The following is a 22,504-nucleotide window of genomic DNA, read 5'->3' as shown; positions in this document are numbered from 1 at the left end:
TTCCCGTTCCGAAGGCTCTGTCCTCAGTCAGTTCTGACGTAAGTCCAGTACCTCATTTCAGATTAACAACTGTCTTAGTCATCCAGTGCTGCTATAACAGAAATACCACAAGTGGATGGCTTTAACAAAGAGAAGTTTATTTCCTTATAGTCAAGTAGGCTAAAAGTCCAAATTCAGAGCGTCAGCTCCAGGGGAAGGCTTTCTCTGTCGGCTCTGGAGGAAGGTTCTTGTCATCAATCTTCCCCTGGACTAGGAGCTTCTCCACACAGGGACCCCAGGTCCAAAGGACACACTCTGCTCCTGGCACTGCTTTCTTGGTGGTACGAGGCTCCCCTGTCTCTCTGCTCACTTCCTCTTTTGTATCTCAATACATTGCCTCAGGACACAATCCAATCTTGTAGACTGAGTCCTGCCTCACTAACACAACTGCCACCCATCCTCCCTCATTAACATCATAGAGGCAGGATTTACAACATACAGGAAAATCACACAATTCCAGGAATCATGGCCCAGCCAAACTGATACACACATTTTTGGGGACATAATTCAACCCATGACAACTGATGCTCTTTATGGCACAAAATACTGAAAAGATCACGTTATAAGTCTGGTCTGCAGCCCTAATGGTGCAGTGATTAAGAGCTCAGCTGCTCACCAAAAGGTCAGCAATTCAAATCCACCAGGCGCTCCTTGGAAACCCCATGGGGCAGTTCTACTCCGTCCTATAGGGTCGCTGTGAGTCAGAATTCGGAATCGACTCGGTGGCAACGGGTTTGCTTTTGGTTTACAGGTCGGGTCTGCAATGAAGTAACGTCAGTGTCGTTAACAACAAAGCTGGAGGTGTAACTTCTGTCGAGTTTGGGACTTCCGGTATTTGGTAAAAGCCAAGACTTTGTGCCTAAAACGTGTGAGAACATGATGGCAATATTACAAAGGAATCCACATGTACTTAAGAAAAAAAATCTTACAACCTCAGTGAGATAAATTCCTCTCTACAAATGGCTATTTTGTTTCACGCAACAGGATTAACTAGAGTCGTGGTTCTGTGGGAGAATTCTAGTCTCCCACACAGGAGACCTGAGTTCGATTCCCAGCCAGTGCACCTCATGTGCAGTCGCCACCCGTCTGTCAGTGTAGGCTTATGTGTTGCTGTGATGCTGAACAGGTTTCAGCGGAGCTTCCAGACTAAGACTAAGAAGAAAGGCCTGGCACTCTAATTCTGAAAATCAGCCAATGAAAACCCTGTGGATCACAACAGTGCCATCTGTTTCAGCTTCTAGTAACCAGCAATCATTGGAGTTCCATCTTCAGATGGTGTCTGTCTGCTCCCGTGTGTCTGCCCTTTTAATATCTCAAGTGATTAGATTTAGGATCCATCTATACTGATAGGATTTCACTAACAGAACAAAAACCCCTATTCTCACACAGGGTCACCTCCACAGGGACTATTGTGGTGGACGGTGTTAGCTGTGGAGTCAACCCCTACTCATGGCGGCCCCACGTGTGCAGAGCAGAACTGCACTCCATCGGGTTTCCACGGCTCTCACTTTTTGGAAGCAGATTGCCAGAACTTTCTTCTGAGGCACTTCTGGGTTGTCTCAAATGACTAACCTTTCACTTAGGCTGGCCCATGAACTGTCTGAACTACCCACCAGTTACTGTCAAATTGATTCTGACTCATGGGGACCCCATATGTGTCAGAGAAGAACTGTGCTGCATAGGGTTTTCAGGGCTGTGACCTTTCAGAAGCAGGTCGCCAGGCCCTTCTTCCGAGGCAGTTCTGGGTAGCCTTGAATTGCCAGCCTTTCAGTTAGCAGCTGATCGCATGCACAGCCCTCACTGCCCAGGGACCATCCGCAGGTACAGGGGTTAGGACTCTAACATGAGTTTTGGAGGACATGATTCAACCCACAACACCCGCCATGGCGCTCCGTGTAAGACCCACCAAGTGTGGAGCGTGAGGAGAAGGCAGGGGGACCCAGGGACACTCACAGCCGGACGAGGAAGGGGTGGCTGACTTCCTCCAGGACCGACTTCTCGTTGTGCACGTGCTGCTCCTGCTTCAGGCGGATGACGTCGGGGATGCTCATCACCTTGAGCGCGAAGAAGCGCTTGCCCGTCTTCTCCCGCACCAAGTGCACCCGCCCGAACGTGCCCGTGCCTGCAGGGAGCAAGGACAGGCGTCAGGGACGGGGACGGGGGGCAGTGAGCTCAGGATGGGGCTGCGGGGTATGGCAGCTCAGGGCCACACCAGGTGTGCGCAGGGGGCAGCGTTTACTGAGCGAGGGATGCTCGTGTGGAGTCCTCAATGGAATACATGTCTTACACACACACAGTCATACACACATGCCCCATTCACTCATATACACTCACACACACACATCCACAGGCATACATATAAACTCACACGACACTCCACAAATGCACTCACTCATATACTCTCAAACACTCACAAACTTGCCACACGCACACTCACATACACACCATACACCACCACACACTCAAACATAATCATACACACTCACGCACACAACCCACAGGCACACACATATTACATGCAGATGTTACTCACACACCACACCACATACACACACACATGATCCACACAGACACACACACCACACACATACACACACTGCACACACACCACAAACAGACACTCACACACACTGCACAGACACCACAGACGCGCCCAGTGACTGGTCAAGAGTGGAGAGGAACTGATGTTTACTTCAAGATGTTGACAAGTTTGTGTGCGTGTTGAATACGTTCCTTACTTGGCTCGAAGACTGGCTTGTAGCACACACAACAAAGCTGAAGCATTTCACACACACCTTCAAAGAGAAGAGGCGGCTCGAAAACACAAAATTTGGCATTTCCTCAAAAAGGTAAACATAGATCTACAATCTAACCCGGCAATCCCACTCCTAGGTACACATCCAAGAGACATGACAACAGGGACGTAAACAGACACATGTACACCGATGTCCATTACAGCACACTAGCCAAAGTGTGGAAACAACCCAAATGTCCACCAACAGATGAACGGATAGACAAGATGTGCGAATTCCTACAAAGGAGTATGACTCAGCCAGAAAGAGAAAGGAAGTCCTAATACATGCCACAACATGGATGAACCTAGCAAACTTGGTGCTGAGTCAGACACAAAAGGACAAATACTGCATGATCCCACTGGTATGAAATATCTAGAATAGGCAAATAAATGGTGTCCCCCAAAAATATGTGTATCAATTTGGCTATGCCATGATTCCCAGTATTGGGTGATTGTCTACCATTTTGTCATCTGATGTGATTTTCCTATGTGTTGTAAATCTTATCTCTATGACGCTAATGAGGCAGGATTAGCAGCAGCCATGTTAATGAGGCAGGACTAAATCTACAAGATTAGATGGTGTCTTGAGCCAATTTCTTTTGAGATCTAAAAGAGAGAAGTGAGCAGAGAGACAGGGGGATCTCATTGACCTCATTACCACCAAGCAAGAAGAGCCAGGAGCAGAGTGTGTCCTTTGGACCTGGGGTTCCTGTGCTGAGAAGCTCCTAGACCAGGGGAAGATTGATGACAAGGACCTTCGCCCAGAACCAACAATGAGAAAAAGCCGTCCCCCGGAGCTGGCGCCTTGAATTTGGACTTCTAGCCTCCTAGACTGTGAGAGAATAAATTTTTTATTGTTAAGGCATCCACTTGAGGTATTTCTGTTATAGCAGCATGAGATAACCAACACACAGGGGTCACCATGAGTTGGGGTCCACTGGATGGCAATGGATTTCGGTGTGAACACCAAACAATAATGCCAGAAGTAGAGATGAAGCCCTAAATAACAGAATGAATTATAAAAATTTAGAACACCTGAATTGAGCATGATTACTTGCAGATACTAAAATCCAGTGGACTTATCTCATACCCAGTGAACTTCCATTCTTTCCTTGGCTAATGTGGCTCTGCGGTGCAAAGTTTAATTACCAATGTACATCTGTGAGAAGCCATTTAATGGGTAAAATGGAAAGCATTGTGGTTGTTGTGTAATCTGTGACCCTGTTTCCTTCCATGAGTGGGAAGACTCAAGAGTGGGCTATACTTCTGAAGTTCACCCTTCAGCCAAAGATTAGACTGGAGCCCTGGTGGCGTAATGGTTAAGAGCTACTGCTGCTCTGAGACCAGAAGAACTAGATGGTGCCCGGCTGCCACCGATGACTGCCATGACAGGGAACACAACAGAGAGTCCCTGACGGAGCAAGAGAAAAGTGAGGTGCAGAACTCAAATTCACGTAAAAAGACCAGACTTAAAGGTCTGACTGAGACTGGAGGAACCGCAGAAGACATGTTAGCCCAGAACTGAAGCCTTTCCTGAAGTCCACTCTTCAGACAAAAGACTAGACTGGACTGTTGTTGCTGTTGTTAGGTGCCCAGATGGAAAGGTCAAGTCGGAGCTGGAACAAAAGTCTATATATATGACAGCCTGCGTGCCTGGCATGCAGTAAGCTTAAAAAGGGTCACTGTCCCTTCCATCACTGTCTGCTCACGGGATAACACTGATGAGGGAGGAGGAAAGAAGGCTCTCAGGATGAAAGAAAAGCATTCCCCTAAGGGAAAAAGCCCGTTTTTGTCGAGTCCATTCCGACTCATGGCGACCCCATGTGTTACAGAGTAGAACTGTGCTCCCTAGGGTTTTCTTGGCTATAATCTTTAAGGAAGCTGATCGCCAGGTCTTTTCTCCCTCAGAGCTACTGGGTGGGTTCAAATCACCAACCTTTAGGTTAGTTGTTTTTATTAGTTCTGGTTGAATCCATTCCAACACATGGCACCGCCATGTGTTCCACAGTAGAACCGTGTTCTATAGTGCTTTCTTGGTTGTGTTCTTTACAAAAGCAGATCACCAGGTCTTTCTTCGGAGGCACCTCTGGGTGGACTGGATCCTCCAACCTTTCCATTAGTAGCCAAGTGCACACCATTTACACCACCAAAAGGAAGAGGATATCAAAGATGGCTGGAGGAGAGAAAACTGTTCACAAGACCACATCACAAAGGATTTCCTTTTCTTTCCTACCGTTCCGTAGACTTTGGAATGCTATTGATAGCACATGGCAACACGAAAAAACAAAGTTACACACGAGCAATCGATTCTTTATATCCCTTTCTGTATGTTAAATTTTCCACACTGTCAAGCAAATAAACAAATCTACTAACTTCCTGGGGAGAAGGCAAGGAGGTGATAAGCAACCTTGGCTTTTAACAGAAAGTTTCCAATCGTAAATATTTTAACAGGGCAGGCGTAGAAAGAGATCTACGGAGTGAAGAAAAGAAGCTGTTGTGTAAGAGACGAAGAGGCAGACAATCAGCCATGGTCAATGTTTAAAGCATGTTCTCTCATCAACAGGTAATTCTGAGGTAAAGAATAAATTTTCATTGGTGGCGCAAACCATTAAGCGCTTAGCTGCTAACCAAAAGGTTGACGGTTTGAACCTACCCAGTGGTACCTCGAAAGAAAGAGCTGGCTATCTGCTTTCATAAAGATTACACCTAGGAAATCCTACGAGGCAGTTCTGCTCTGTCATGTGGGGCACTATGAGTCAGAATCTCCTTGACAGCACCCAACGACAACATAACAAGGTTGTATTATGTTAGTAAAATTACGAGAAATCATCCCGAAAAGAGGAAATGCAGAAAAAGGCTTGAGAGGAACGTGAACTAACAGGTGTTTTCATGCAGCCGCCAATGTTGCAATTGGGTAACGTGTATTCCAGGGACAATGGCATCTAGACAGAGCTTGGCCTCGGATTTTTTTTTATTGTACTTTAGATGAAGGTTTACAGAACAAACTAGCTTCTTAGTAAACAGTTAGTACACATACTGTTTTTTAACACTGATTAACTGCTCCACAACATGTCAATACTCTCCCCTTCTTGACTTTAGGTTCCCCATTACCAGCTTTCCCGTCCCCTCCTACCTTCTCGTCCTTGCCCCTGTACTGGTGTGCCCCTTCAGTCTCGTTTTGTTTTATGGGGCTGTCTAACCTTTGGTTGAAGGGTGAACCTTAGTAATGAAGTGACTTCATTACTGAGCTAAAAGGGTGTCTGGGGGCCATACTCTTGGGGTTTCTCCAGTCTCTGTCAGACCAGTAAGTCTGGTCTTTTTTTTTTTTCTTTTGTGAGTTAGAATTTTGTTCTCCATTTTTCTCCAGTTCTGTCTGGGACCCTCTGTTGTGATCCCTGTCAGAGCAGTCAGTGGTGGTAGCCGGGCAGCATCCAGCTGTGCTGGACTCAGTCTGGTGGAGGCTGTGGTAGCTGTGGTCCATTAGTCCCTTGTGTCTTTGGTTTTCTGCATTCTCCCTTGCTCCAGACGGGGTGAGACCAGTGGACTATCTTAGATGTTTGTCTCAGATTTTGATCTATGTTATCGTTGTTGGGTGCCGTCGAGTCAATTTGGACTCATAGCAACCCGAGAGTAGAACTGCCCATAGGGTTTCCTGGACTGTAATCTTTACAGGAGCAGACCACCAGCTCTTTCTCCTGCGGAGCCGCTGGGTAGGTTTGAACTGCCAACCTTTTGGTTAGCAGCTGAGCACTTAACCATTGTGCCACCAGGGCTCCTTGATTTGATCTATAAACTCAAGCAAACAGTAATTCCTTTAGCTCCCAGATTCCTCAACTCTTCAATAAGACAAGTATTTTGTTACGAAATATGTAAGCTTCTTGCCATGCCCGGAAGTCCTAATAATAGAAATAAGGCTATGTCCCTTGATCTTTCTACTTCCTGTTGGTCCCACCCTCCATCACCAGCTTTCTGTATTGCTCCCAGTAAGGAGCCGGTTCATAACTCGACGTTTTATCTTCTAAGCGCTTATACTTGAACCTCAGCTGAGGGTTCTCGGTGGCAGCATCATACAGAACACAGCTCAGCTCTGACTCCCCACATTTCTGCATTTCTGTCTGCACCTTCTTCTAAGCTTCCTCCAGGATGTGTGAGGTGGGAACACGCAGAGCCGAACACAGTTTACTTCTGTGCGGCAGCCCAGGCCTCCGTTGCCCCAAAGATGATGGGGCTGGTCCCAGAACGCCACAATCAGATCGCAAGATTTCCATCGGTAAACAACCTTGTCCAGAGCAGACAAGATGGGCACGCTGTAATTTTTACCTTATCAGCCTCCATGCACTGAAGACAAAGAAAACATCCAGTGCTGGCGTTGGATGCTGCCATTAGACAAACAGCTGTTCCTGCCTGCTGGTGGGTGTCTCTCTAACATGCATCCCCAGTCCTCATTATCCTGTTTTCTTCTTCTCCCTGCCATGGAGTAGTCCCGACTCGTGGCGACCCCATGAACAACGGAACAAAGCAGTGCCGGGTCCTGTGCCATCCCCATGATAGGTTGTGATCGGACCATTGGAAACCATAGGGTTTTCATGGGCTGATTTTCAAAAGTAGATCGCCAGGCCTTTCTTCCTAGTCTGTCTTAGTCTGGAAGCTCCGCTGAAAACTTGTTCAGCAGCCTAGCAACACGCGAGCCTCCACTGACAGATGCGTGGTGGCTGCGCGTCTGAGGAGCACTGGATGGGACTCGAACCCAGGTCTCCCACGAGGAAAGTGGAAATTCTACCTCTGAACCACCGATACGTCTTCCTTCTTAACTGACCGAACGATGATAAAACAAGTGTTGAAAATCAACCCTGTCGAAGCAGAAAGACGAGGGCAGTATCCTTTCTGCATACTTATGTTTGACTATTCCTCCTCATATAGAGTGCTGGTGGCACAGCAGTTAAGCACTCAGCTGCTAACCAAAATGTCGGTGGGTCAAACCCACCAACCACTCCCTTGGGAGAAAGATGTGGCAATCTGCTTCTGTAAAGATTACAGCCTTGGAATGACATCACTCCTGAGGTTCACCCTTCAGCCAAAGATTAGACAGGCCCATAAAACAAAACGAGACTAAAGGGGCACACCAGCCCAGGGGCAAGGACGAGAAGGCAGGAGGGGACAGGAAAGCTGGTGATAGGGAACCCAAGGTCGAGAAAGGGAGAGTGTTGACATGTTGGGGGTTGGCAGCCAATGTCACAAAACAATATGTGTACTAATTGTTTAATGAGAAGCTAGTTTGTTCTGTAAACCTTCTTCTAAAGAACAATAAAAGGAAAACAAAGAAAGATTACAGCCTTGGAAACCCTATAGGGCACTTCTACTCTGTCCTGTAGGGTCTCTATGAGTCAGAATTGACTGGATGGTGATGGGCTCTGGTTTTGGTTATTCTTCCTTATAAGGTCCCTGAGTGGTCCAAACCGTATGTGCTCAACTTACTAACCTACAGATTGGTAGTTCAAACGCATCCAACGGCACCACAGAAGAAAGGCCTGGCAATCTGCTCCCATAAAGATTACAGCCAAGAAAAGCCTTTGGAGCAGTTCTGCTCGTAACACCTGGGGTTACCACGAGTCGGAATCAACTTTCGACAACAGGCTTATTCTTCCTTATAAAGAGATCATGGGTCATGCTTCACAAATCTGTGTAACTGCTGGGGCCCTGGTGGCACAACGGTTCAGCACTCAGCTGCTCAATGAAAAGTTGGTGGTTTGAACTCACCCAGTGGCCCCACAGAAGAAAGGCCTGGTGATCTTCCCCCGTAAAAATGACAGCCTATTAAAGCCTATGGGGCAGTTCTACTCTGTCAGGTGGTGTTGCGGTGATTTGGAATCGACTCAGTGGCATACAACACAAACAACTGAGTAAATATTAACTGGATGAATGCGGGAACCAAAGAACCCACAGATGAACAAATGGACAAGCCTCTAATGAAAGCAGCTGCTGACTGCCTGTAGCCTGAAGCGGAGGGTTATGACGTGGTTTTCTAAGTGTGGGCAAAGCGAGAGTCATCCACGCAGGGATGGAGGACTTGCGGAACAGCACCTCAAACTGCAGGCAGAATGAGGAAGGAGAGAGGCGCTACGGCAGACAATACTTCTTCATACAGTACGTCCCCAAATCACCCACAGTGTTCGGGTTAGGATGAGGGACAGGGTTAGGGTGTGTTATGGTTAGGACTGAGGTTAGGTTGAGGGTTTCGTGTTTGGGTTTAGGGTTAGGGTTAGGTTTATGTTTAGGGTTATTAGGTTTAGGATTTGGGATAGGTTTACTACTAGGGTTAGTGTCATGGATTGAATTGTGTCCCCCAAAAAATCTGTCAATTTGACTGGGTCATGATTCCCAGTATTGTATGATTGTGAACCATTTTGTAATCTGATGTGATTTCCTTACATGTTGTAAACTCTATCACTATGATGAAGTTATACCGATGAGGTCTACAAGATTGGACAGTGTCTTAAGCCAATCTCTTTTGAGATATAAAAGAGAGAAGTGAGCAGAGACACGTGGCAACCTCATGCCACCAAGAAAGCAGCGCCGGGAGCAGAGCGCGTCCTTTGGACCTGAGGTTCCTGCGCAGAGAAGCTCCCAGACCAAGGGAAGACTGATGCATCACAAGGACCTTCCTCCAGAGCCGACAGAGAGAGAAAGCCTTCTCCTAGAGCTGACGCCCTAAGTTTGGACTTGTAGCCTGCTGGACTGTGAGAGAATAAATTTCTCTTTGTTAAAGCAATCCACTTGTGGGATTTCTCTTGGGGCAGCACTAGATGACTAAGACAGTTAGGGTTAGGGTTAGCATTAGATTTATGTTAGTTTTAGAGTTGGATTGAGGATTAGGTTTAGGGTGACAATCACTTCGGTCACAGAACGGCATATTCTGATGGTCCCGTGGACTGGATGGTCACGTCAGACACGTGAGCCAAAGCTGTGTTTGAAACAGACTGGTGGTTCCTCAGAAAGTTCAACCGGGAATGACTACATGACCCGCAATTCTTCTTCTAGGCATATACCCAAAACAACCGACAGCGGGGACTCAAACCGATATCTGTACACCGATGTTGACAGAAAAACTGTTCACAGTAGCCGAAAGATAGAACACACCCGAGGGCCCATGAGCAGATGAGGGGAGGCAACACGTGGTCCATCCACGCAATGGACTAGTATGCAGTCACCCAGAGAAACGAAGTCCTGACACGCGTGCCAACACATGGATGAACCTGGACAACAGATACTAAGTGAACTCATTCAGACACAGAAAGCAAAAATACCGAAGGATCATTTACTGAAAAAAAGTCTAAAATAAACAAATGCACAGAGATTGCACAATGGTTAAGAGCTCAGCTGCTAAAGTACAGGCTGGCGGTTCGAATTCACCTGCTGCTCCTTGGAAACCCTGTGGGGCGGTTCTACTCTGTCCTATAGGGGCGCTATGAGTTGCCATTGTCAGTTGGATCCCATACAGACAGTTCTTAAAAGAGTGTAATGCTCAAGGCCAGCATTCCCTCTCTGTGTTTACATTTCCTTCCATATGTAGAACAGAAGTTTGGGGTACCGTGTGAAGATTAAAGCGGGTATCAGGGTGGAGGTGGGGAAGGCGGGCTCTGAATAGATGGAGTGCAAAAATAGGGATGCGTTTTATTGCATAACTTTTTTATTTGTAAATAAGGCAATGTTTTATCTATTCAAAAATTAAGTTCATATTAAATTGACAAACTAAATAATTATGTCAAAATAATTATTATATGACAATCTATGACTAAATCATTGCCAAATTCAGCTCTTTTCCTTGACGTTTTTCCCTTTTGTGTCCTTGGAAGGAAGTATCACAAAAAAGGTTGTGAACTACAGCACAGGAAATAACACATCTCTAAAACACGCGGGTCTACACCGAAAAGTCAATTCTTTAAAACTGTTGCTGCGAACAGGCACAGTTAGCCTTCTGCTTCTAAGAAAATAAAACCTTTAAAATATATGTTTTTACTGTGCGCTAACTTTGTGAATATACCGTACACCACTGAATGGAGCACTTTTAAAAGCATGAATCTTGGAGTATAGGAACAACAAAATTAAAGAAGAATGTGGGCTTTGGATAATCTTATGGCGGAAATTTTTTTTTTTTTTAACTTGGAATACTGGCTTTAAAAACAAGCTGAGCAGTGGGAATGGATGCCCAACCAGAAGAATGTAACCCACGTCACTCAATAGTCCATGAACAAACATGAACTGGTGTCTAGTTTTGCTGGGTATATTTTCAACAACAAAAAATAATCATAAAATAAATTATTTTTTAAAAAGAAGCTGAGTAAACTGAACCCTGTTCAGCAAAGCACTGTGTGGTACAGGGCGTGAGGTAAGTGAGTTCCCTGGTCTAGGCAGCTTTTTTTTTTTTTTTTAACTCTTTAAAACATAGCCCCCTTAGTAGTATCTGGGGTCTTAAAAGCCTGTGAGCGGCCATCTAAGACACTCCTCTGGTCTCACCCCTTCAGGAGCAAGGGAGAATGAAGAAAACCAAAGACACAAGGGAAAGATTAGTCCAAAGGACTAATGGACCACAACTACCACGGCCTCCACCCGACTAGATGGTGCCCAGCTACCACCACTGACTGCTCTGACCGGGATCACAACAGAGGGTTCTGGACAGAGCTGGAGAAAAATGTAAAGCAAAATTCTAACTCACAAAAAAAGACCAGACTTACTGGCCTGACAGAGACTGGAGAAACCCCGAGAGCATGGCCCCCAGACACCCTTTTAGCTCAGTAATGAAGTCACTCCTGAGGTCCACCCTTCAGCCGAAGATTAGCCAGACCCGTAGGACAAAACAAGACTGAAGGGGCACAGCAGCCAGGGGCAAGAACGATAAGGCAGGAGGGGACAGGAAAGCTGGTAATAAGGACTCCAAGGTCGAGGAGGGTAGAAGGTTGACATGTTGTGGGGTTGGCAACCAACTTCACAAAACAATACGTGTATTAATTGTTTAATGAGAAACTGATTTGCTCTGTAAACCTTCATCTAAAGCACAGTAAAAAAAAAGAAAAGGAAAGGCCCCCAAAGAAACAGGAAAAAAAAAAAAAAAAAAAACGTAAAAAAAAAAAAGCTCGTTTAAAGTTTTGGTGAGGCAAACAACATTCAATTTTACATCGTCTAATTTTAAAGCATAAAAATAGATCCAACATTTTTTAACTATCTTCCCCCATTTACAGTGTATTCAATTCTACTGCCTCATAACCAAAAAATAAAAATAAACATAAAAATAAAAAAAACCCACAAGCAAAGATGAGAAGGCAAGGAGGAGAAGGGAAGCTAGTTTGGTGGAAACAGAATGGAAATAATGAGAACGCTGACACATTGTAAAAATTGTAACCAATGGCTCGGAACAATGTGTCTAAAAATGATGAAAGGGGAACTTAATTTGCTGTGGAAACTTTGCCCTAAAACACAATCAAGTATTAAGTATATATACATGTTATTTTTCACCTAAAATAACACACATACACACACAAAAGGTCTAACCACAAAAGAAAAAGACAGAGAGGAAACTCTCACCTCCTCCTCCAGGACAGCAACAAATGTGATATAAGCAAAATGCTTGGAAGTTCTGCCTCCGCTTCTGTACTCATATAAGCGTGAGAGCTGTAGTTTAGGATGGCACCTGGGTGGGTCTTCCCCAAGAAAAACAAAGGCTACCCCTCAAATGTTCATAATACAAGCCAGGTGAAAAACCCAGCCCAACACTTCCCATCCGCTGTGTCTTGCCACATCCTGCCCCCAAAAATTACGAAAATGTTTTACCCTTTAAACCCATTGCCAAAGAGTCATTTCCAACTCATAGCGACCCATGTGACAGAGCAGAAGGGCTCCATACGGTTTCCAAAGTTGTAATCCTTAAGGAAGCAGATCGCCAGGTCTGTCTCCTGCAGAGCAGCTGGTGGGTTCAAACAGCTGACCTTTTGGTGAGCAGCCGAGGGCTTAATCACTGCACCACCAAAACTCCTCGAATTACCCAACTTGGGCACTATTTACATTTGGGCTGGATCACTCTCTGGGGTGGGGTCCAGCCTGTGCACTTTAGGGAGTTGAGCAGCATTTCTGGTCTCCACCCACCAGTCATTCTCTGTGGTGGGGGCCGTCCTGTGCACTGTAGGGTGTCTAGCAGCATCCCTGGTCTCCATCCACTAGTCATTCTCTGGGGTGGGGCCGTCCTGTGCACTGTAGGGTGTCTAGCAGCATCCCTGGTCTCCACCCACTAGTCATTCTCTGGGGTGGGGCCGTCCTGTGCACTGTAGGGTGTCCAGCAGCATCCCTGGTCTCCACCCACTGGAATATAGCAGAAACCCTATCCCAGTTGTGACAACTAAAAATGTTTCTAAAACCAAAACCAAAAACCTAAAACCATTGCTGTCAAGTCGAACGTGACTCACGGTGACCCCATGTGTTGGAGATTAGAACTGCCCCATAGCGGTTTCTTGGCTGTGATCTTTCGGAAGCAGATAGCCAGGCCTTACTTCAGTGGTGCCGTTGGGTGAGTTCAAACACCACCCTTTAGGCCTTTAGGTTAGTAGCCAGCACGAATTGTTTGAGCCACCGGGGGACCACCCATTTGATCTCGTGGTGCTGTAATTAAACCTGCCAAAACAGCGTTCCCACCCTGTCCTATAGGGTCGCTATGAGTCGGAATCAACTTGCCGACTATGGGTAAAGGGCATTCAAGCAGTGATGAGCAGAGACTAGATAGAGGATCTGCAGTCACAGAAACTTGATTCTAGCCCTGTTGTGTTATACTTTTTTGGCGGGGAGGGGTCTCTGTCAGTGTTTCTGGGTTTCTAGCTTACCAGCTGTGTTAGTTTGCTAGCCCTGGTGGCCCAATGGTTAAGCGTTTGGCTGATAATTGAAAGGTTAGGAGTTACGACCCACCCCGCAGCACTAAGGGAGAAAGACCAGGAGATCTGCTCCCATAAAGATTACAGCCAATGGGGACCATGGTCTCAGGGAACATCTAGCTCAACTGACATGACATAGTTTATAAAAAAAAAGTTCTACATCCTACTTTGGTGCGTAGCGTCTGGGGTCTTAAAAGCTTGTGAGCAGCCATCTAAGATACTCCACTGGTCTCACCCCTTCAGGAGCAAGGGAGAATGAAGAAAACCAAAGACACAAGGGAAAGATTAGTCCAAAGGACTAATGGACCACAACTACCACGGCCTCCACCGGACTGAGTCCAGCACAACTGGACAGTGCCCGGCTACCACCAGTGACTGCTCTGACAGGGATCACAATAGAGGGTCCCGGACAGAGCTGGAGAAAAATGTAGAACAAAATTCTAACTCGCAAAAGAAGACTAGACTTACCAGCCTGACAGAGACTGGAGAAACCCCGAGAGTATGGCCCCCCGACACCCTTTTAGCTCAGTACTGAAGTCACTCCTGAGGTTCACCCTTCAGCCACAGATTAGACAGCCCCATAAAACAAAACGAGACTAAAGGGGCACAGCAGCCCAGGGGCAAGGACTAGAAGGCAGGAGGGGACAGGAAAGCTGGTAATACGGAACCCAAGGTTGAGAAGGGACAGAGATGACATGTCGTGGGGTTGGCAACCAATGTCACAAAACAATATGTGTACTGATTATTTAATGAGAAGCTAGTTTCCTCTGTAAACCTTCATCTAAAGTACAATAAAACAAAAAAAGAAATGAGAATGACTTACGTTGGACATGTCATCAGGAAAGACCAATTCCTAAAAAAGGATATCATGTTTGGAAAATGAGGGAAATCCTTCATCAGCTGGATTCATAGAACAGACACAAGAATGGCCTCCCAGGTACCAACGATCATGAAGATGGTGTAGGACCAGGCAATGTTTTGTTGTTAAACGCAAGGTCTCCAGGCGTCGGAACCAACTCAATAACAGCTAACCACAGCAAGACTAGAAAATCTCCGAAGCATAATAACACTTGAAGTGTACAGAAATACTTCAGATCTTGTGACTGCCTCCAAGGCCATTTATTCGGGGGCGAGGGGTGGTCCAGAGCTGGACTGTTTGTGTCTTATTCACTCCTAAGGAGTCTGCTCCCCTCCTCTACTCTGATCTGTCACCCAGAGTCACTTTGGAAATGTAATTTTTTTAAGAAGTCCAACCTTTAGAAGGTAAGAAAGGAAACTATCTGTCTATCTATCTAGATGCGTAGATATCTTCTGTGTTATATAAATGATGTTGTTTTTGAGTTATTAATAATGATGCCTTTCCGTTGAGAATGCTTATTACATCTACAGAATAATACAGAAAGCTTATTACATCTAAAAATAATAAAAATGAAGATTACAGCCAAGAAAACCCTACGGGGCAGTTCTACTCTGTCTTCTAGGGCTGCAGTGAGTCGGAATCCACCCAACGGTGCTCAAAACAACACTGTTAACAGAAGCAGGTTGCCAGGCCTTACTATCACAGCACCCATGAGTGGGTTTGAACCAGCAACCTTTCGGTTAGTAATCGACCACCAACTACTTGCACCACCCTTCAAAGTGTCTCCAGGCAACCCCCCCACCCCCTGGGGCAGGTGAAAACGACTGCTTTTAAAGCAGCAAATCCACTAGAACTTTCCAGGATGATAGAAGTGTTCCATATCTGTGCCGTCCAAGACACAACCTCAAGCCACACACATCTGCTGAGGATTTGAAATGTGGCTACTGACATGAAGCAGCTGAATTTTTTACTTTATTTCACGTGGGTAGTGCCTCCCCCACGGAGCCCTGACGGAGCAACGGGTAAGCACTCAACTGCTAACCGAAAGAAGGTTGTTGGTTTGAACCCACAGCACCAGAGAAAGAGCTGGCGATCTGTTCTGTATAGATAACAGCCTAGAAAACTCTATGGGGCAGTTCGACTCTGTAAAACATGGGGTGGCTATGAGTCAGAATTGACTCTGCGGCACACAATAACTACAGTGGCTTACCATACTGGATAACACAGCTTTAGAGTTCTACCATCCACTCTTGGAAGCAGTACAACCAGAATGCTCCTTAGAAGCGAGGATGGTGAGACTTTGTCTCACGTACTTTGGACATGTTATCAGGAGGGACCAGTCCCTGGAGAAGGACATCATGCTTGGTAGAGCAGAGGGTCAGGGAAAACGAGGAAGACCCTCAACGAGATGGATTGACATGGTGGCTGCAACGATGGGCTCAAACATAGCAAGGATTGTGAGGATGGCGCAGGACTGGGCAGTGTTTCGTTCTGCTGTACGTGGGGTCAGTATGAGTTGGAACCAATCCGACAGCACCTAACAACAACCACCCACTCACACTCAATACTTCTGTAAAGATAAGTATCAACTTCTAATGTAGAAATGTTTAGCAAGCTTGATTTTTTGACCATTCAATGGTTTAAGCGTCCGAGTTATGAATACAACATATTCCGTTGCTGTCGAATTGATTCTGATTCACAGTGAGCTTAGAGGGCAGAGCAGAACCACCCCATAGGGTTTCCAAGGAGCAGCTGGTGGATTTGAACTGACGACCTCTTGGTTAGCAGCCGAGCTCTTAACCACTGAGCCACCAGGGCTCCGAACACAACATAGCCTTTAAAAAAAATTGATTCCTTATAATGAATTCTGCATTCTTTCAACCAATACTGATTTTTTAATTTTGCGCCAGGCGCTGAACACAACACTGAGGAAACAATTACACTTCTCGCTGTGTCCCCAAAACGTGGAAGCAGGAAAAAGACCCACTTCTAGAAAAGATGCAATAGATGCCCTTGCACTGTCCACTTGGTTAAAACTCCAACTTCACTCTCGAGTTGAGTATTGTCTACCCCAGAAAGTACTGAGCATGATATCTTCAAAGTGGTATCACGCTCAGTACTTTCTGGGGTAGACAATACTCACGTGAACACCCCTGTTCTTTCAGCTCTGGGCTTAACACAGATTCCGGAGCACCTACTGCGCCCCAGGAGTAGAACTGCCCCGTAGGGTTTCCAAGGTGCGGCTGGTAAATTTGAACTGCCGACCATTTGCTTGCCAGGGCAGTGGTGAAGAGCTCAGAATTGACTCGATGGAAGACGTTTTATATCTTATTCATAACTCAGACTGCATAAACCATTTCATGGTCAAAAGCTGGAATAAAAGCCTGGAGACCTGCTTCTGAAGGTCACAGCCTTAAAAACGCTACAGAGCAGTTCTACTCTGCAAACATGGGGTCGCCATGAGTCAGAATCAACTGGACGGCCGATGGCAACTGCTTTTTACCTTAACTTAACCCACCTCTCCTACCGCCCTATGGGTAATCAAAGGCTGTTTACAGTCGAAGCTTATACACACTTTGGTAGAAAGAGTGGAATACGGTGTATCTAATCTTATGCAGGTAGGCATTCTACTGTTAACCAAAAGGTCAGCAGTTCAAATCCACCAGTCGCTCCTTGGAAACCATACGGGGCAGTTCTACTCTGTCCTATAGGCTTGCTATGAGTTGGAATCTACTCAATGGCAAAAGGTTTTTAATCTTATGCAGGAGTTTCTGGGGGGTAATCGAAAGACTGGAGGTTTGAGTCCAACCCAGAGGTGCCTCAGAAGAAAGGCCTGGCGATCTACTTCCAAAAACTCAGCCACTGAAAACCCTATGGAGCCAAGTTCTACTCTGACACACATGGGGTCGTCATGAGTCGGGGTTGACTCGACAGCAGCTAAACAGCAACTGTGCCCCAGAGCTGTGCCAGGGATTGGTGACGGGGAGGTACGTGGAGAGACAGGACCTCCTTTCCAGCAGTATCTGCCCACTTAGCCCCCACGCTGAGCCCTGCCTGCAGCTCAACTGCTCAGCTGTTTTCCGTGCAGCTGCCAAGAAACCTCCCCCTTTCACTAAGGAATTCAGACACCCCTCCCTTAGACTGAAGAAGCTCCCTGCTCCCCCCCCATCCAGCTGCACCATGGTCTCTGTTCATGGAATGTGGTTGTTGAGTCCCTTCCGACTCATAGCGCCCCCATGTGACAGAGTAGAACTGCCCCATAGGGTTTCCCAGGCTGTAATCTCTACAGCAGCAGATGGCCAGATCTTTCTCCAGCAGAGATGCTGGGTGGGTTCGAACCGCCGACCTTCTGGTTAGCAGCCGAGCAGTGTAGTGGTACAGGTTTCTTCCATGAATCAAAATCAACTAGATGGCAACTCGTTTTCTTTACTTTTCACTTTTTTTTTAAGTATCTATATTCAGCCTCTTGGAAGAAGTACAGCCAGAATGCTCCTTAGAAACAAGGATGGCAAGGCTTCTTCTCATGTACTTTGGACATGCTGTCAGGAGGGACCAGACCCTGGAGAAGGACATCATGCTTGGTAAAGTAGAGGGTTAGCAAAAAGGAGGAAAACCCTCAATGAGATGGATTGACACAGTGGCTGCAACAATGGGCTCAAGCATAATAACAACGATTGTGAGGACGGCGCAGGACCAGGCAGTGTTTCGTTCTGTTGTACACAGGGTCAGTATGAGTTGGAACAGACTTGATGGCCCCTAACAACAATATTCAGCCTGTTCTTATAGTTACTTCTATTACTAAACTTCAATGAAAACATGAACTATGTCCTGTCTATGTTTTTATTCCCCTCCAAAAATGGGCACAGGGCCTTGGATATGGCATGTGTTAACTATTTGTTACCTAGGATAATGAGTGCCTTCAGAAAGCTACTCCAAACCTAGGTCGTGTGGCGACCTTCCATGTTCGAGGGAAGAAAATGCAATTTGTAAGAGTAAATATCAAACGAACTGACAACGTCACGGATGGGTGATAGTCAGATTAAAAACACAGCAAAGTAACACAAAAACGACAGTGACTGATTCATCTAAAACAAAGCAGTGTTTCCTTTTTCTGAAGGCTTACTGGAGGCAGGAAGCATCACTAATCAATCGTTAGCAACTCAGATTCAAATCAGGACCTCCTTAGACATGATCGTTCACTTAAAACCAAACCAGGTGCCGTGGAGTAGAGTCCCAACTCACAGCGACCCCACGTGTGGGAACAGTAGCACTGTGCTCCATAGGGTTTTCAAGGTGGATTTTTCAGAAGCAGATCACCAGGCCTTTCTTCTGAGGCACCTCTGGGTAGACTTGAACCTCCAGTCTTTCAGTCAGCAGCCGAGCGCTTTAACCATTTGCACCACCCAGGGACTCCAAGACAATAGAAGCTCACCATAATTTTTGGTTTTGTTTCTTTTTTTTTTTTGGCGGGGGGGCTTTATTGGTTAAAAAATAAAAACATCTGCTGTTGAGTTAACCCCAACTCATGGTGCCCCCATGTGTGTCAGAGTAGAACTGTGCTCCATAGGGTTTTTGATGACTGATTTCTCAGAAGTAGATCACCAGGCCTTTCTTCCAAGGTACCTCTGGGTGGACTCTAATCTCCAAACTTACGGTTAGTAGCTGAAAACCTTAACTGTTTATACTACCATCTTAGTCAACTACTGCTGCTATAACAGAAATACCACCTGTGGATGGCTTTAACAAACAGAAGTTTATTCTCTCACAGTCTAGGAGGCTAGAAGTCTGAATTCAGGGCATCACGTCCAGGGGAAGGTTTCTCTCTCTGTTGGCTCTGGGGGAAGGTCCTTGTCATCAATCTTCCCCTGGACTCAGAGCTTCTCAGCATAGGGACCCCGGGTCCAAAGGATGCGCTCTGCTCCCGGTTCTTCTTTCTTGGCGGTAATGAGGTCCCTCTCCTCTCTGTTTTCTTCTCTATTTTATATCTCAAAAGAGATTGGCTTAAAACACAACCTGATCTTGTAGATTGAGTCCTGCCTCATTAACATAACTGCCTCTAATCCTGCTCATTACCATCATAGAGATAGGATTTACAACACATAGGAAAAACAAATCAGATAACAAAATGGTGGATAATCACACAATGCTGGGAATCATGGCCTAGCCAAGTTGACATATGTTTTTGGGGGACACAATTCAACCCGTAACAGCCACCCATGCTATTCCTATTCAATCACACACCAATAACATCCAAAGTTCTAAGTGACCCTTCAACACTCAGCACAGGAGGCTTTCATTTTGCTGTTCCTTTTCTTTTCCTTGAAAGGAAGCAGAGCCCCCAGCCCTCAAGACTCTGCTGCTGTTAAATTTGCCACATCTAAGGACTCGTTTCTGGGGCAGGTGGTGTCATCTGGTTTCCTGTGCTCGTATTTCTGGGGCTTGTTCTCTGGGGAACCCAGACCAGCTGAGAGTGTTGATTACAAGGAGGAGGAGCTGAAGCTGAAGCAGCACCAGCTGTGAGAGAGAAGCTGAAAACAACAATAGGGCGCAGCTCAGCAAAAGTGTCGAATAGTCGCAGCCGAAAGGACATGCCAGGCTATTAGACAGCAAAATTGGTGTGCTTGTCAGCTGCCGTCCCGTGCACAATGGAACAAAATGCTGCCTGATCCTGTGCCATCCTCATGCTTGGTTTTGGATCTAACCGTTGTGATTTATAGGGTTTTCATTGGTTGATTTTCAGAAGATTGCCAGGCCTTTCCTCCTAGTCCATCTTAGTCTGGAAGCTCCACTGAAACCTGTTCAGCATCCCAGCAACACACAGCCTCCACTGACAGAAAGGTGGTGGCTGCACATGAGGTGCACTGGCCCAGAACAGAACCCAGGTCTCCCTCAAAGAAGGCGAGAATTCTACCACGGAGCTCCCAATGCCCCCTATTAAAAAAAACCAAAAACCCAAACCCATTGCCCTTGAGTCAATTCCGACTCTATGAGCCCTCCATAGCTGATCATAAAAATAAAGAAGTTGCCGTCAAGTCCACTCCAACTCCTTGCCAACACCACGTGTGTCAGAGGAGAGCTGCAATGATCAGTCATGGTTTTCATTGGCTGATTTTTCTGAAGCATGTTGCCAGGCCTTTCTTCCTAGTCTGTCTTAGTCTGGAAGTTCCGCAGAAACCTGTTCAACAGCCTAGCAACACACAAGCCTCCACTGACAGACGAGTGGTGGCTGTGCATGAGGCGCGCTAGCCAGGATTCCAACAGGGAATAGAACCCAGGTCTCCCACATGGAAGGCAAGAATTTTACTAGCAAACCACCAATGGTCCACCAATAACAAAATTTGGTGGTGCCAGTTGTACACACTGAAATTGAATACAGGAAAGATCGAGTTTTCTTAACGATTCTGCCCAAGTCATGATTCCATTTCTTCCATAACTCTCTGCTCTGATCCTTGACACTGCAGAGTAGCATCCTATAATCTGCATCAAAATGAAATGCTTTCAGGGAGCCCCGGTGGTGCAATGGTTAAGTGACATGTTGGTGGTTCAAACCTACCCAGCAGCTCCACGGGAGAAAGACCTGGTAATCTGCTCCCTTAAAGATTACAGCCTATTGCAAGCTGCCATCTAAGATGCATCAGTTGGTCCCAACCACCTGGAGTAAAGGAGAATGAAGAACACCAAAGACACAAGGAAAGTATTAGCCCAAGAGACAGAAAGGGCCACATAAACCAGAGACTGGATCAGCCTGAGACCAGAAGAACTAGATGGTGCCCGGCTACCACCAATGACCGCCCTGACAGGGAACACAACAGAGAGTCCCTGATGGAGCAGGAGAAAGGTGGGGTGCAGAACTCAAATTCTAGTAAGACCAGACTTAATGGTCTGACTGAGCCTGGAGGAATCCCAGAAAGCATGGCCCCTGGATTCTCTATCAGGCTGGAACTAAAACAATTTGTAAGGCCAACACTTCAGACAGGACTTGGACTGGACCCTGGGACATAAAATGATACTCGTGAAGAGTGTGCCTCTTAGCTCAAGTAGATACATGAGACTAAATGGGCAGCTACTGTCCAGAGGTGAGATGGGAAGGCAGAGAGGGTCAGGAGCTGGTTGAATGGACACAGGAAATCAGGGGTGGAAAGGAGGAGTGTGCTGTCACAGTATGGGGAGAGCAATTAGGGTCACATAACAATGTATGTGTAAATTTTCCTATGGGAGACTGTCATGGTTTCAATTACGTCCCTCAAAAATGTGTGTATCAATTTGGCTAGGCCATGATTCCTGGCACAATGTGATTTTCCTGTATGTTGTAAATCCTGCCTCTATGATGTTAATGAGGGAGGATGGGCAGCAGTTGTGTTAGTAAGGCACGACTAAATCTACCAGATTAGATTGTGTCCTGAGGCAATCTCTTGAGATATAAAAGACAGAAGTGAGCAGTGAGACAGGGGGACCTCATACCATTAAGAAAGCAGGGCCGGGAGCAGAGCACATCCTTTGGACTGTGGTGCCTGCGCGGAGAAGCTCCTAGTCCAGGGAGCAGAGCACATCCTTTGGACTGTGGTGCCTGCGCGGAGAAGCTCCTAGTCCAGGGGATCACTGATGAGAAGGCCAACAGAGGAAAAAAGGCTTCCCCTGGAGCTGACACCCTGAATTTGGACTTTTAGCCTATTTTGACTGTGAGGAAATAAATTTCTCTTCATGAAAACCACCCACTTGTGGTATTTCTGTTACAGCAGCACTGGATGACTGAGACACCCTCCACTTGTGGGATTTCTGTTAGAGCAGCACTAGGTGACTGAGGCACCCTCCACTTGTGGTGTTTCTGTTACAGCAGCACTAGGTGACTGAGACACCATCCACTTGTGGTGTTTCTGTTACAGCAGCACTAGGTGACTG

At 46.3% G+C, this 22,504-nt stretch overlaps 1 protein-coding gene across 3 annotated transcripts in view; it reads right to left on the bottom strand.

Moving 5' to 3' along the window:
• The window catches only part of LOC101355990 (cAMP-dependent protein kinase catalytic subunit PRKX), a 76,577-nt gene that overhangs the window by 35,727 nt on the left and 18,346 nt on the right, over nt 1-22,504 (bottom strand). Inside the window, exons 1-2 of one of the 3 annotated variants that reach the window (XM_023739456.1) lie at nt 12,659-12,709; nt 1,993-2,161 (exon numbers count right to left, since the gene is read on the bottom strand). In XM_023739456.1, coding sequence (XP_023595224.1) covers nt 1,993-2,161; nt 12,659-12,671 — 182 coding nt within the window. In that variant the 5' untranslated portion in view covers nt 12,672-12,709. Of the gene's footprint in view, nt 1-1,992; nt 2,162-12,412; nt 12,537-12,658; nt 12,710-22,504 lie in introns of those variants that run through there. The other 2 variants (XM_023739457.1, XM_004385200.2) reach the window with 2 other exon arrangements.

The sequence above is a fragment of the Trichechus manatus genome, unplaced genomic scaffold, assembly GCF_000243295.1.
Source record: "Trichechus manatus latirostris isolate Lorelei unplaced genomic scaffold, TriManLat1.0 scaffold00134, whole genome shotgun sequence".
Lineage (NCBI taxonomy): Eukaryota > Metazoa > Chordata > Mammalia > Sirenia > Trichechidae > Trichechus > Trichechus manatus.
This window is presented reverse-complemented; position numbering and strand designations above follow the sequence as displayed.